At 33.9% G+C, this 14,178-nt stretch overlaps 1 protein-coding gene across 1 annotated transcript in view; it reads right to left on the reverse strand.

The window, feature by feature from the left end:
- ANO3 (anoctamin 3) overlaps positions 1-14,178 on the reverse strand; it is a 245,243-nt gene that overhangs the window by 11,773 nt on the left and 219,292 nt on the right. Inside the window, exons 19-22 of the mRNA XM_056136902.1 lie at positions 12,098-12,209; positions 11,119-11,176; positions 4,941-5,038; positions 1,093-1,226 (exon numbers count right to left, since the gene is read on the reverse strand). Coding sequence (XP_055992877.1) covers positions 1,093-1,226; positions 4,941-5,038; positions 11,119-11,176; positions 12,098-12,209 — 402 coding nt within the window. The remainder of the gene's footprint in view (positions 1-1,092; positions 1,227-4,940; positions 5,039-11,118; positions 11,177-12,097; positions 12,210-14,178) is intronic.

The following is a 14,178-nucleotide window of genomic DNA, read 5'->3' on the forward strand; positions in this document are numbered from 1 at the left end:
AGAAATAGCATTTATTGAACACTTTCTCTGTGCATGTTCTGTGTTCTTCCTAAAACATTTTGAATTCTTTCTATATTTTTATAAAGGGCAACGTGTTTCTCATTTTATATGAGAAAACTACAGCAAAAGTGTGTTAACAAACTTGTAAAAGGGTAATAGCTTTAAACAAGATAAAAACAAAATTCAAACTCATAACTCAATGGATTTCACATTTATCTGCTTCCTATTTTTATACCAGGTAGCAGTAAGGAAAAGTAAAAAAAAAAATGAGACAGCTGAAGGTCAGTGAAGAGATAAATGTCAATAAAACATATAAAAACTTTAGCAAGTGGAATAGATATCTTTATTTTATTAATATTACATAAGTAAACTTCTTAAGGAAGCTCTGAGTTTGTTGTAAACTTTTGCTGTAAAAAAAAAGAATTATAGTTTTGGTGAAGTGGCATATTTCTTAAGATTAGAATTGTTGGGCTGGAATGATAGCACAGCGGGTAGGGTGTTTGCCTTGCATGCAGCCGACCCGGGTTCAATTCCCAGCATCCCATATGGTCCCCTGGGCACCACCAGGAATTATTCCTGAATGCTGAGTGCAGGAGCCAGGAGTAACCCCTGTGCATCATCGGGTAAGACCCAAAAAGCAAAAATAAATAAATAAAAGATTAGAATTGCTTCAGTTTTATTTTGCTCCTTCAATATATTTGTTCACCTTTAAAAAAGAGAAGACACCATATCACCTTAATCTTTTTAATAACTGCATATTAATTATTCATCAAATTATTTCTCAAATTATCAAAAATAAATAAAATTAAACAATTTTTAAAAATTTGTTCAAAATATAGATTTTTTTGAATTGTGGGAACAGTTTTCATTTTGGTCAGATACTATGTCTTTCAGAGGACAAAATATGTCAACCTTCCATTGCTAGGTTTTACTCTCTCCTAGCTCTGTGACAATAAAGATGAGAGTTTATTAAAAAAAGCTTAGGTTTAGAAAAGAGAGAAATGCTTTATAAAAAATTTTGAACAAAATCTATGAGAAGTAGTAAAACAGTATCAAGACTGTGAAGTAATTTCACTTAATTTTTTTAATTACCCATTTCTAAGTATTCATCCATCAGTCCGTGAATATTCATGGGCTGCAGATTCCAATCATTTTCCCACTGAGGTATAGAGGCATCTTGTACTCCCCGCTTGATTTTATGTCGTGACCACCAATTCTGGATCAACCTACATCACAGAGCATACAAAGAGTTTTTGGGCTCTAATTTTAGCATCTGGTAGAATATTTATATTCATTAAGGAAAAAGAAATGCCAGGTATTCTAGGTCTTATTAGGAATTGGTTTGCATGGTTTCAGTTTCAAGATTAGTCCCAGAGAACAGTTATGGCCACCTGGATCTGTCCCAGATCCGAAGTGTTTCTACATATTTACCTAGAAATTTATCATCCTCCCACAATACACCTAGGTACTTCCTGAGACTTATTCAACAGAAAGGAATTTTTATCATTCCTTTTCCATCCACAGCTCTAAAAATTCTAAACTTATATGAGATCCACTGTGATTAAATTTGAGTCCTTTCATCTTCATAATCCTTGTCTTCAACTCTGTGCTCTGTGAGCTTGAGTAAAACTGATCCATATGAACAATATAACCCGTACAAGAGATGCAGGTACTACTCTCCACCCTGCAACACATTATCTGCAGACTTTATCAAGATGCTTCAGCCCTAGGCCTTTGTAAAACATAATGGATCTGCGCATTAGCAATTTCTTTCAGATACTATAGCTAAAGATAGTTTACAGACAATAAAGTATGTCTATTTTCCAAAATTTGAAAGTAAAGAAATTTTCCTTTTATCTCAGGTCTTAAAAGGATCTGACTTATAAAGACACCTATATACATGTGGTATATTCTCAGTTATGATTTTTTAAGGATTACATTTAAACAATGGCCTCTAGAGAGGGAGGACACAAAAAGCTCACACTCATATGTTGGGTGTAAAAAACCTCAGGAGGGGAATAACTAATGCCCCAAGGCAATAGAAGCAAAGAGCTGGAGAACTGATCTTCAGTAGCAACCTAGCCACTGTCAAGTAGGAGGTTATGTCAGGGAAGGGACCACTACCAAAATGAGGAGGGACATGTTCACTTTGGATGAGGATTGGGTGATGAAAGCAGGTTAAATGATATGCATGATGACCTCTCAGTAACTATAATGTTAACTACAATGTAAACTACAGTGACTAAAAAGGAAAAGAAGAAAAGAAAGTGGGGGATGATGAGGAAGGAAATGGGTGACGTGGTAGAGAGAAAGGGACATGGGTGAAGGGATCGGTGTAGAAACATCATACATCTGAAACCCAATTATGAATGTGTCTTTGTAATTCACAGTGATTAAATAAAAAAAAACCTAAACCATCTCTAGGTACAAGACTTGGGGAAGAGTACTTAATGGTAACTACTTGTACGCCAGGAGTTTCACTGGGAGTTAGAAAAACAACTATAGCTAGAACATCGCTTCAGACAGTGCCTCAGGGATAGTCTCAAAGGCAGAATGAGCATAAAATGTGGGCTGAGAATTGGAATTGAGACAAGTCCATTTTTTTCTGTTTTATTTATTACAATATACTTAAGATTTTACTTGAAGATAAATGTGGTATAAAAATGTGGTATAAAAAAACTTTAAAAGCCAGTGTTTTAATAATCTGATCCTGCTAAATTTTTTTTCAACACAGCTTTTGTCCAGGTGGCTGAAAAAAGGACTCACAGGATGTCCCTTGCCATAATAACCTTGCTATTAGAGAAACACAACTCAGACGACTCAGGCAAAGCTGTTTAAAAACAGGCTGCTCAACGGCCTGAGAGATAGTACAGTGGTAAAGCAATTTGCCTTTCACTAAAATGAAATGGTTTTGATCCTGTCATCCCATATGATTCCCCAAGCACTGCCAGGGGTAATCCTAATCCTTGAACGCAGTCAGGATTAACTCTTGAGCATTGTCTGATCTGGCCCAAAACCAACTAACGAAAAAAAAAAAACAGAAAAACTGTTCAAAGTACATGATATAGTCAGGATTTCCTGGAAAATATTAATATAAATCATCGTCAATAACATAATTACCTTCTCTTTGGTTTGAGAACCCATAGTGCTCTTTGTTTTTTTTTTCCCTAGTTTTGAACTCAGTATTCACTCCTGGTCTCCTGGTAGATTCAGAGGATTTTATGTAGTAGCTTGGGTTGAACCTGGTGAGTTGGGTACAAGGCAAGTGACTTACCCGCTGTCCTATCTCTCTGGCCCAACTTCACCATCTTAATAGTGCTTATGAAGAAGATCAAATCCTGTGCTAGGTACTTATACCTGATTTCCTCAGTTTTTTTCAACCGATAATCTCCTAACTCTGTGTTTCAAAGGTGTGCTGAATATAGGCAGAAGTGTGATGTGTGCTGCACTCCTGCTTCCCATCCATTTTCTTTCCCTCCTCTCCAAATTTTATTTTATTAAAGCACCATGAATTAAAAAGTTATTCATAATTGGGTTCTGACACACAATATTTCCTCTTCATGTAACAAAGACTTCCTTTAATCTGCTTTGAATATTGAAGAAGAGTTAAAAAAAATCGTACCCAAAGGGTTCTTTCCTTTATTGATGAAGATTTTAAGACCACAGGGCCCTCTCATTTCTTCATAAGAACCTTAATTTACAAATAAAGAAATGTCTAAATGGTCATATAAAGTATAAACTTCATCTGCAAGAGGTTGAGAAGCTGAACCATATTATGTACTTCTTAGTCCATGTTCTGAGACTATAATTTGATACAATATCTTATTGCAGATTTTAGCACTAATGTATCTAGTCCTTAAATTTGTTCAGGCATGTGCCAGTGTCATTTGCAGGCAAACAAGGAGGGAGAATCACAGTATAATTTGATGAAAAACTTTAGTTCTTTATATTACTAAACAAGTTAATCCTTCCTCTGCAGTGAAGAATTCTTGAAAATATGTTTTGACCTTGATTAGTCCCTAGATAACCATTAGATAACCATTGTTTTAAATATAGCATGTATGCTGTATTTTGAAGAATGCTGTAATTTTATGTACTTAAAAGTGGGTTTAAAAGTCCTGCTAATAAACTTTTCAAAGATTAAATTTACCCAAAAGTACAAATATAAGATGCCACTATTTTGATGTAATAATTGATTCTGTTTGATTTTTTTAATGTAATTATATGAGCCCCCCATCTATTTTATTATCTTTTCCCTTTAAGAGTAGGGGATGAAAACAATTAAACAATAACAATCTGTGTCCTCTAGTAGCTGCTACAACACAGTTACTTTTATCTTCAAAATCTTACGTTGTTATATTTATGCATGCAACAAGTACCTTAACACACTGAACAAATCATCAGAGACTCTATGTCCATTATTTCCTTTAATCTTCACAGATATTTTAAAATTATTTAAATTTTTGCTGAGGAAGGATCACCCAATGGAGGTGAATCTCTCAGGGTCATCCTGCTGATACACGATCTGGCTACCCCTGGCCATGCTCAGTTCCAGGAATGCAGTGCTGTGGCCTGTCAGAGCCATTCCCTGTCAGGGGCCTCTGCCAGCAAAGTATGTGCTTCATATGCAAGGTGTATGCTCCAACCCTTTGAGCAATGTTACTAGGCCCTTCACAACTATTGCTGAGCTAGATAGATGTGATGATCCCTTGTTAGAGATGCGGAAATCAAATTCAGAAAAGCTGGGGGGCAGTGGGAATGAGGATGTAGAAACAGATGCAAAAATATCAGAAACATAAGTGGTGAAACATTTAGTAAGGACCAACATGGGAATTGAACACTCTTCTGTTTGCTTGTCAATTCCAAGTTAACTATTCACACCATCTTTATCTTTCTTCTTGTAGTTACATATAACGAAGGTTAAAAGATAAAGTGCTCACGGGTATCCCAGTTCCATGAAGTTGTTCCAAATTTGCTTCAAAAACATGATGACTCCCATCTGGAGGCAAAGGTCTATCAAACAGCCGCTAGGATGACACTGAAACAGAATGATGAGAGCAAGAATGATTTTGCTCTTTCTACTTGATTTTGATATCCCCACATTCAAGTCATGCACCATAAGCTATAGAAAGACCACACTATTTTGATGCATAAAAATATAAATAAAAATATGGGGATAAAGGATACAAATAGGATCTAGGAGTAATTTTGAGTAATTATAGTTTATAATTATAATTTTCAGTAATTATATGGGAATATTGATCAAACTAATAGTAGGAATAACAACAGATGTAATAATTATATTTTGTATATTTATAAAAGTATAAATATAAAAATTAAAAAATATAAAAATATGAAATAATTTTATTGTTATTTTCTGCTAAGCTCTGTGTTAAATATGTTCACACATCTTTAATGCTCTGGAATACTACAAAATTATTCCAATTAGGTTGCATAAAGTATTAAATTTTATGAAAATGTTTATAATAAATATTTTAAAATATCACATTTGTCTCAGTATGACAAGATTCGTAGAAAATTTGTAAAGATTTAAAGATAGGGCAGATGTCGAATTCCTCCATTTTACATTATTATACCAAGGTACACTTACCAAAACTACCAAATCACACCGGTACAGTGGAATCAACCAAACTACGAATTTTGTTCAGTTATCCCCAATTTCTCAATTCATATTATCTTTTTGCTACACCAAGACCCATCTCTCTACTGCACTTATGTATCTCCGCTGCCTTCTCTGCTTGGGAAGAGAAGTTTTTCATATCCCTGGCAGTTTTTGAATCACTGTGTGGACAAATACACAGTGAGATCTCCCTTCCAATCTGAGTATTTCTATTTTTCCTTTTAATTCTAGAGGAGGAAATAATTAATGGAATAATTAATTAAAATAATTAATATGGAAACAGATCACAGAGGCATTTTAATCCCATCCATTCAAAGGTGATATTCTATCAACAGGAATGTTTGTTCATTGTTTGTATACTGTACAATTCTGTAGTGTTTTCTACTAGGGTTTTCTAATAGATAATTACTGGTTATTTTCGTTAATCGTTTTAGGAGTGATTTTATAAGATGAGACCATTCTCAGCTGGTTTTAGAAAGAATGATTGTACATACAAATTAATGGTAAATGATGAGAGCACACAATAAAACAGTTTAACAATAGAATCCCGATTTTGCATTTTCTGTGCCATTTTGCTCTCTTTTGAGATTTTAAACAAAAGTTATATTTAAAATCCACCTCCAGGTGTAATTATTACCAAAAATGTAATCAATGTGCTTTTTTTGAATACTTTGTATTAAAGTAGACATTTGGGAAGGAAAGCGTGGGACTGTTTCTTTTGAAATAGGTTCATGTCCTGCTCATAAGGATGATAATCTCTACAAGCGTTGGTCCATAACTTCTATTTTTATCAAATAGATATCAGGGGGATTTCAATGGGAACGATTAATTAGGACACGAAGAGCCTGCTGTTTTTTATTTTCTAGCCCAATAACTTAAAACTGGATAATATGAGTTCAGAGAATATTTTAGCTGTGATAGCCTTATGAAAGGGTCTTAATTCTCCCATCCAAGCATGACTTCTTTTTGGATAAATTTAATAACTCCTGAACTCTCCACACAAATATTATACATGAGTTGGTGGAATATCTCAGGCAGAGTTATTTTAGAAAACACAAGCAGATCATAGATCACAGATCACAGCAAAGTTCATAGATCACAGCTCTGGATCACAGTTCAGGAAGAGTAATTTTGAGGAAATAGAGCGGATCATTGATCACAACTGGAACATTTTGTAGAGACTCATGAGGCAAATCAACTTCTTCAAGGACATGTGATATTGACTGGCGTGAAAATAAAAGTTTTGGTCTCTACACTTTCATCCATTGCTCTTACATGCAATGTTTAAGATTGACTGTATTTACCAACTGAGTTTGTGGTTTTTGAAGGGCTTGTTACCACAAGAATATTATTAGGTGGGAAGGGAAAAGAAGACAATCCTAGATGTCTTCTTTATGTAATAATTCCTCTGAGCTAAATCCAGTCCTTAAATTTTTTAAAATTTATTTTGTAAAAAGGAGCTCATCAAATATCAGGGCATGGTTAAGTGGCAGGAAGCTTAGACTCTCATTGCTCCTGACTCATTCAAATTCATACAATCACAGGCAATCTAAAGATTGGGAGTTTTTACACAGTCGACCCTTTGTAAATTGAGTCCTTCATCTTCATACTCAATCATCCACAGATCAAAATTAAAAACTGTGCAGTTAGGTCTATGATGGCTGTTTCAATTAAATATTACAAATATTTTTTTCTTATCATATCCTAAAATACGGTCAATTGTTATTTACTGGCATGCACAAAATAGTAATATTATAAAAGTCTACAAATGTGGAAAAATACATTAGAGTATGTGCATAGATTATATACAGATACTACCTCCTTGTAGATAAGGGACTAGAGCATCCTCAGAATACTGTATAAAAGGTGGGTTTTCTGGAGTTAATCCTTCCTGGATAGCAGACAATTGCATTTTTTATATTTGTTTCTTCTGATGATCTGGTGAGATGGGCATTGGAACTGGCAGATAGGGTTTTCATACTTTAATACCCATTCATGTTCATTTCACTTATTTATCCTAAAATATTGCATTACTATCTAATTTACATGTATTATCCATTTATCATTCGCAACTCTTATCAAAATAAAATTTCCCTACATTTTCCATTGTGTCCATATTCAGCTTAATACTGTCCTCAAAACCTGTGCTTCTAGACTGTCTGGATAAAACTGATACCAGATTGATGACTTCATTCATTGCAAGTCTGGTTCTATGACTGTAGGAATTCTATATGCATTCTTTAAATATAGGGGATTTTTAATCTGAAAAAAAAAAAACCAGATATTTACAGAGATTCTCTGAGGATTAGTATGTGTAGAACAGTTTGTAACAATTGTTGGAATCTTATTAGCATACAAGAAGCACTCATTAAATATTAAGTGCAATTTTATATAGATAGCCATAAAATATTTATGTGCAAGAGTATATACCATCATATGAAAAATGTCTAGTAGAGCATTCACAAAAGTTCTAAATAAAGGTAACTAAATCTCTGTTTCTTCATAATGGCTACCATTGTTTGTACAGAGATTTGACATGCACAGTTCCACTAAATCCACCTGACTAGAACATGACTGAGAGATAGAGTTGTTCTCTTTGCTTTCTATTTATTTCTTTGTTTTTTGTTTATTTGTTGGGATAGAGGGGTCACAGTTTTGATGAGCTACTATCACTTAGTGCTTGAAGGAAGCTCCTGGCAATGCGGGGGACAGGACTCAGTTTTTCTACAGGCAAAGCATGCATTTGCAGTGTACTGAGCTATGCTCCTAAACGGAAGAGAGCTATTTTTTTAATCACATATTTATAAAGGAAATTGAGATTATTGAGATTCAGATTGTGCATTGGGGTGGAGTATAATCAGAACAGAAACTGCCAGACCAAATACCAGACTACTGCTTACATATAAAAGTTATGGTTTGTTTTTGACTTTGTTTTCTATTTTTATATTTTAGGGTGCTGGGGCCTAGGCCAGGCTTTGCATAAACAAGGCATGTGCTCTACCATCCATTCACATTCCTAATAAATTATGTAATTTTCTTCAGGACTATTTTAACACTGACATGGAAGGACAGTCTCTTATTTGTACACACCATAATGTGCCAATAAATTTTTATAGTTTTTTTTACAGTGATTATCTTTAATTTGTGCATACTTTGAAATCCCCCATCCTAGTATATTTTTCAAAATGTATTTAAAAAATTACTATCACTATCTATGTCATTATATGTTATAGGGAATGTCTAAGATGATGACTGATTAACTTTTTAACTTGATACCACTATTATATTTGTTACCTTGGAATTTTCAAAGAGGCATCATAATGTCCTATTATTTCACAATTAAAAGTAAGAATATCCAATTAAACAAAATTATTTTGGTAGCAATTCCTAAAAAAGGCATGAGCATAATTATAAACTTACTGTACTGCCTTATAGGCAAGCACTACTCTTACAAATTATAATTGAATTCTCCTGGAGAAATATAAGCATTGAACCAAACTGGCTAAATGAAACACACTCTTTCATATAGAGTCAATCTTGGGCTCTGAAAGCAAATCAGTCAGTTTGATTTTGGGACTTCCTAGAGGTGTGAGATTGTGTAAAACCTTTATATTTGACCAATAGAGTAATAATACCCTGTGGCTATGAAGACAGAGTATTAAAAGTATCAACTGCAATTTTAGAGCTCTTGTTACAGTACAGGAATTACATTAATTTTGTTCTGCAAACTATCTATAAAAGTCTAAGTATTACCAGGTGCCAGTTTGCTGATGAGGAGGCAAATGTTCAGAGAGATTAAACTAAGGGTGAAAAATAAGTAGCCAAATTAACTTTTGAATCTCATTGCCTATGACATAAGGCAGATATTACCAAACTTATTTGGTCTATAACACCTCTTTTAGAGAAAAATTCACACAGGATACTGGACATCTATCTTCTTTAAGAGAACAAAATTTAACCCTCAATTGTACCAGAGCCTGTTACTGGCACCTCTTTCTTTCCAATGTCCCCAGAAAGTGGTATTGGCCATTCTGGAAAACAGTGATAGAACCTGTGTTTTTGCAGAAGAGTTAAGCTTTCTCGATGTATCAACAAATATCTAGAAGACCAGGGGATAACATAACTTAAGTCTCCTTTGAATTTCAGGAATTTTTAGACAGTCTAAAAATATTTTTCCTCATTTTCTTTTCAAGAAGTTTCTTTTTTTCTTCCTAAAGCAAGGCCCCCCTACTAGTGCCACCATTTATTAAGTTGGAGTTTACATCAGAATAATTTAAAAAGTTTAAATAGTGAAAGAAATAAATCTCACTGAGATTAAACACTTTAGAAACAAACACAATTTCAAAATGGTTAATATGATAAAACTGGAATCCTGGTTGTCTCAAAGAAAAATAAATTCCTAGACAAATCTGTGACTCACATGTAAGACTACATCTTCATTCCTCTTGATATGAAAACAAACTTCTCATGGACTCAAAATATAAAATATTCATACAAAAACCATGACTCATGAATGTAATAGTTTGAGCTTTATAATTTCCAGAATGCATAACAGTTTTTTCGTGTGTGTGAAATACGAATCTCCCATTCTATTCACAGTGATATTTTTACTAAAAATGCTAGAAGTTTTAATATATCCAATATAAATATAAAGCAGCTACAGTAAAAATACAGGTTACAAACATGTTATAAATTTAAAAGATTAAAGCCGAGTTTTATTAGCCTATAAATTAATATAGAACAAAAAGTCTAGTGAGAATGGAAAGGAGAGAAACACACAAAAGCAAAAAATTGCCCAACAAACATGACAAACATTTCCTTTTAAATTAAACTCAAAGGAACAAAAAAATTCTTTCCAGTATTACTTTTGGCAAAAAAATAATACATTCTATTGATGAAAGTTGAGGAAACAGTTTACTATATAGCGTGAACATCTAGTATTTGAAAGGCAGTTTGTCAGTCGAATGAAAAACATTCAATATCCTAACCCTGTCATCTGGCAACACCATTCTTGGATATTTTTGTTCCATCACATAAATATTACAAATCAAATAAATACGAACCTTGTTATATGTAGCTAAATATTTAGAGATTGATATTTCAAGTAAAATATTTTTGGGACTACAGTTTTCCTGCTTAAAAGGAAACCTAAGTTATTTAAGCATTTGAAAACACATAAAATAAATAATAATACTCCAGTGGAAGAATGTTCCTGGACTTAACTTCCTAGGCTTATTATGGCACAGAGTTAAAGAGAGATGAGGTAGGGATCTTGGGGTTAGTCTTAAAGTTGATTCTTTGAGACCTGCAGCTCCTTACTTTCTAAATCCATTTAAAGTCTTCTTTTCCAAAAATGCTTCTTCAATAAAGTCGAAATTCCCTGTACCTATCTCTCTCACTACCTCCCACCATTTCCTCCCATAGTTGTTGATCCATATCATGACAATCTCCACACCCACTTTTACAAAGTTACTTACTTCCTCCAGTCTCCAGCGGTTAAAAAGTTTATTGTATTTTCCTGGATGGCCTACAAATCTGTAAAAAGTCATTTTAATTCATTAGCTGTGGGGTTGACTGAATAACATTCACTAATGCATCACAACAAGTGCCTGTGTGGGTAGACACATCAAGGTTTACCAGTAAATAAACTTGCCTCCAAATTATTGATGGTTAATACACAACCTCAAAATATTCTACATAAAAAGGGAAGGTAAAGTATGAAGTCAACATTAATAGATTGAGAAAGTACAAATATTACAAACCAAACTAAATTTTCCACTTTTACCTGTGGAGTTTTAAGTTTGCATTAATCTAGTAATGAATATTTTTATAATACTGTTAATCATTTAGTTTAAAATGTTTCTAGTTTTTGTAGGTTTCCATGGCACTTGCTGGAATGAAACAGATGTCAAATGAAAACCATTACTTTAATATACTACTATCTTCATATTTTGTAGGAACAGTATGACAAACTTATAATGGGGAAAAGATTTCTATTCTAAGGATTTGTAACCTAAGGATACACAAAATATATTTTTCTTTTTTAACAAAACTATTGCTTATTATTGAGTAGTTATTTTTGAATCTAAGCACAGGATACATTTTGGGGGGCTAGGGAGCAGGATTTGGAACACACCCACCTAGATAAGAGTCCTGGCAATGCTCATTGTACTATATATGATGCCAGGGATCAAATACTGTTCTATCTTGTATAAGGTTAAGTGCCTCTCTCTTGTCCTACCATATAGGTTTTATTAATTTTCTAATGCCAGCTACCATTGATAGTGGCATTTTAATTACTGTACTTGCACGTTCTGATTAAAAACACATGTGAGAGCCAATTAGCACAGCTTACCTAGTTAGGGGATAAGAATTTGTCTCTATTTAAACAAGTTATCACTAAAATGTTGACAGTATTTTTCAACGTGAAAAATAATGTTTATAAAATTGACTTACCTTCCCAGAAAGAAAGCAATATAGAAGATAGAACTATTTAAGTTGACAAACTGGAAAAGAAACATCTTCAGGGCAAAGCTATTTTCCCATTCAGATTCAGTTCGAGGATATTCTGAAAGGAACATAAGGTAATGGATAAGGTGGATGACAAGAAAAATGAATACAGGACTAGATGCATGAACATAATCAAGTTCATGCTCAATCATTTTGTGTTCTACGACATACTCAATGTCTCTTTATTCTCGTTTCTGTTTATAAAATCTGAATTTGAAGTAAGAGCTCCTGAGATAGGTTTTAGATTTTTACCACAGCTATGAAAATATGATATCTGCAGTTTATATATCAAGATCTGAAGGATTTTCTGTCATTGTAATTTAGAAGTAAACAGAAATACTGGATCATTCTTTCACTGCATTGTCTACACTGCATTGTCTACATTGATTATTGGAACCTAAGTTGTCCAAAAGATTATTTAAAAAATTAACATTTTGATCACAAACTTAAATAAAATAGTAAAAAGGAAAGAAAGCTACATGCATTGAACGAGTTGAGCTCTTATCTCAGCATCATACTTAACTTCCTACTAACTTTAGAAAGGACTGCTCCCTTTTTTATAATCCATATTATCCATAAAATTAGAAATTTAGACAAGGTAACTTCCAAGTATCTTGTTAACAATCACACTGAATAGTCCTGGAATTTGTAAACAAAATAAAACAAGAGATGGATGGTAATAGAACTATCTATCACAGCCTTTAGCTCCCAGCTGATACACAGACAAAAGTTAGGAAATATATACAAACCCAGTAGATATTTCAATATGATTGAAGAATTCAAGAAAGCAGAAAAGTAGGTGAGATATGACTTAAGTAAATGATAAGACAAAGTATATGCATGACTGCAATCACAAACTGAGCAGAAATCAATGCTGGGGAATTCCAAGTCCAATAGAAGGTGGCTGTCAGGCAGAGATCCCACGGAGCATCCAAAGGAGTAACTGGTTGGTGACTACCAGTAAGAGAATCAGGAAAGCTGACATTTATACACATTTATCTTTGCTGTTTACTTCCACATAGTTTGTGAATATAGTATGCTTATGAATAAATTCTATATTTGTAAATTATAGAAATTAGCACAGCCACAAATTATACATTATATAATATGGTACATAGAAATACCTTTTCTGACTATGTCCCCTTCCAGCTTTGTAGCCTTGTTGTGTTCCTCTGTACTATCACGGTTCCCTTAGTCTCATGCCATGGTTCCCTGACTTAACCAAGTTTCACCTATCTAACTAAATTATCTTGGTTATTTTATTCATAAAACAGGGACTTTGCTGTCATAAAGCTGTGATGGCAATAAAACGTAATTTACTTAAGTCATATCTCACCTACTTTTCTGCTTTCTTGAATTCTTCGGCCATTTTGGAATATCTATTAGCTTTGTATATATTTCCTGACACTTGTTTGTATATCAGCTGAGAGCTAAAGGCTGTGATAGATATTTCTATAACCATTCATCTCTTGCTTTATTTTGTTTTCAAAATTCCAGGACTATTCAGTGTGATCGTTAACAAGATACTTGAAAGTTATGGCAATAAAACATATGGATGAATGATAAGCATTTATTACAGTGTCCCGTATCTGGTGAGTTTGCAAACAATAAAAGATTGCTTCTCAAAGAGGTTTATAATAAAAATGCCATCACTCAAACTTGGGACCAGGTATCTAGTCTAAGCATAGAATAAAAGTAAAGTATCATATCAAGGTATTTACTTCTCATGTAGCAAAACTGGGCTAGAGCGATAGCACAGCGGTAGGGCGTTTGCCTTACAAGCGGCCAACATGGCCGGCCCGAGTTCGATTCCTCGCCCCTCTCAGAGAGCCCGGCAAGCTACCGAGAGTATCTCGCCCGCACGGCTGAGCCTGGCAAGCTACCCATGACATATTCGAATATGCCAAACACAGTAACAAGTCTCATGACGGAGACGTTACTGGGCCTGCTCGAGCAAATCGATGAACAACAGGAGGATCGTGACCGTGTAGCAAAACTAAGACTCAAACAAAAAAAAAAACAAATAA

This window comes from Sorex fumeus, unplaced genomic scaffold, assembly GCF_029834395.1.
Source record: "Sorex fumeus unplaced genomic scaffold, SorFum_2.1 ptg000007l, whole genome shotgun sequence".
Taxonomy (NCBI): domain Eukaryota; kingdom Metazoa; phylum Chordata; class Mammalia; order Eulipotyphla; family Soricidae; genus Sorex; species Sorex fumeus.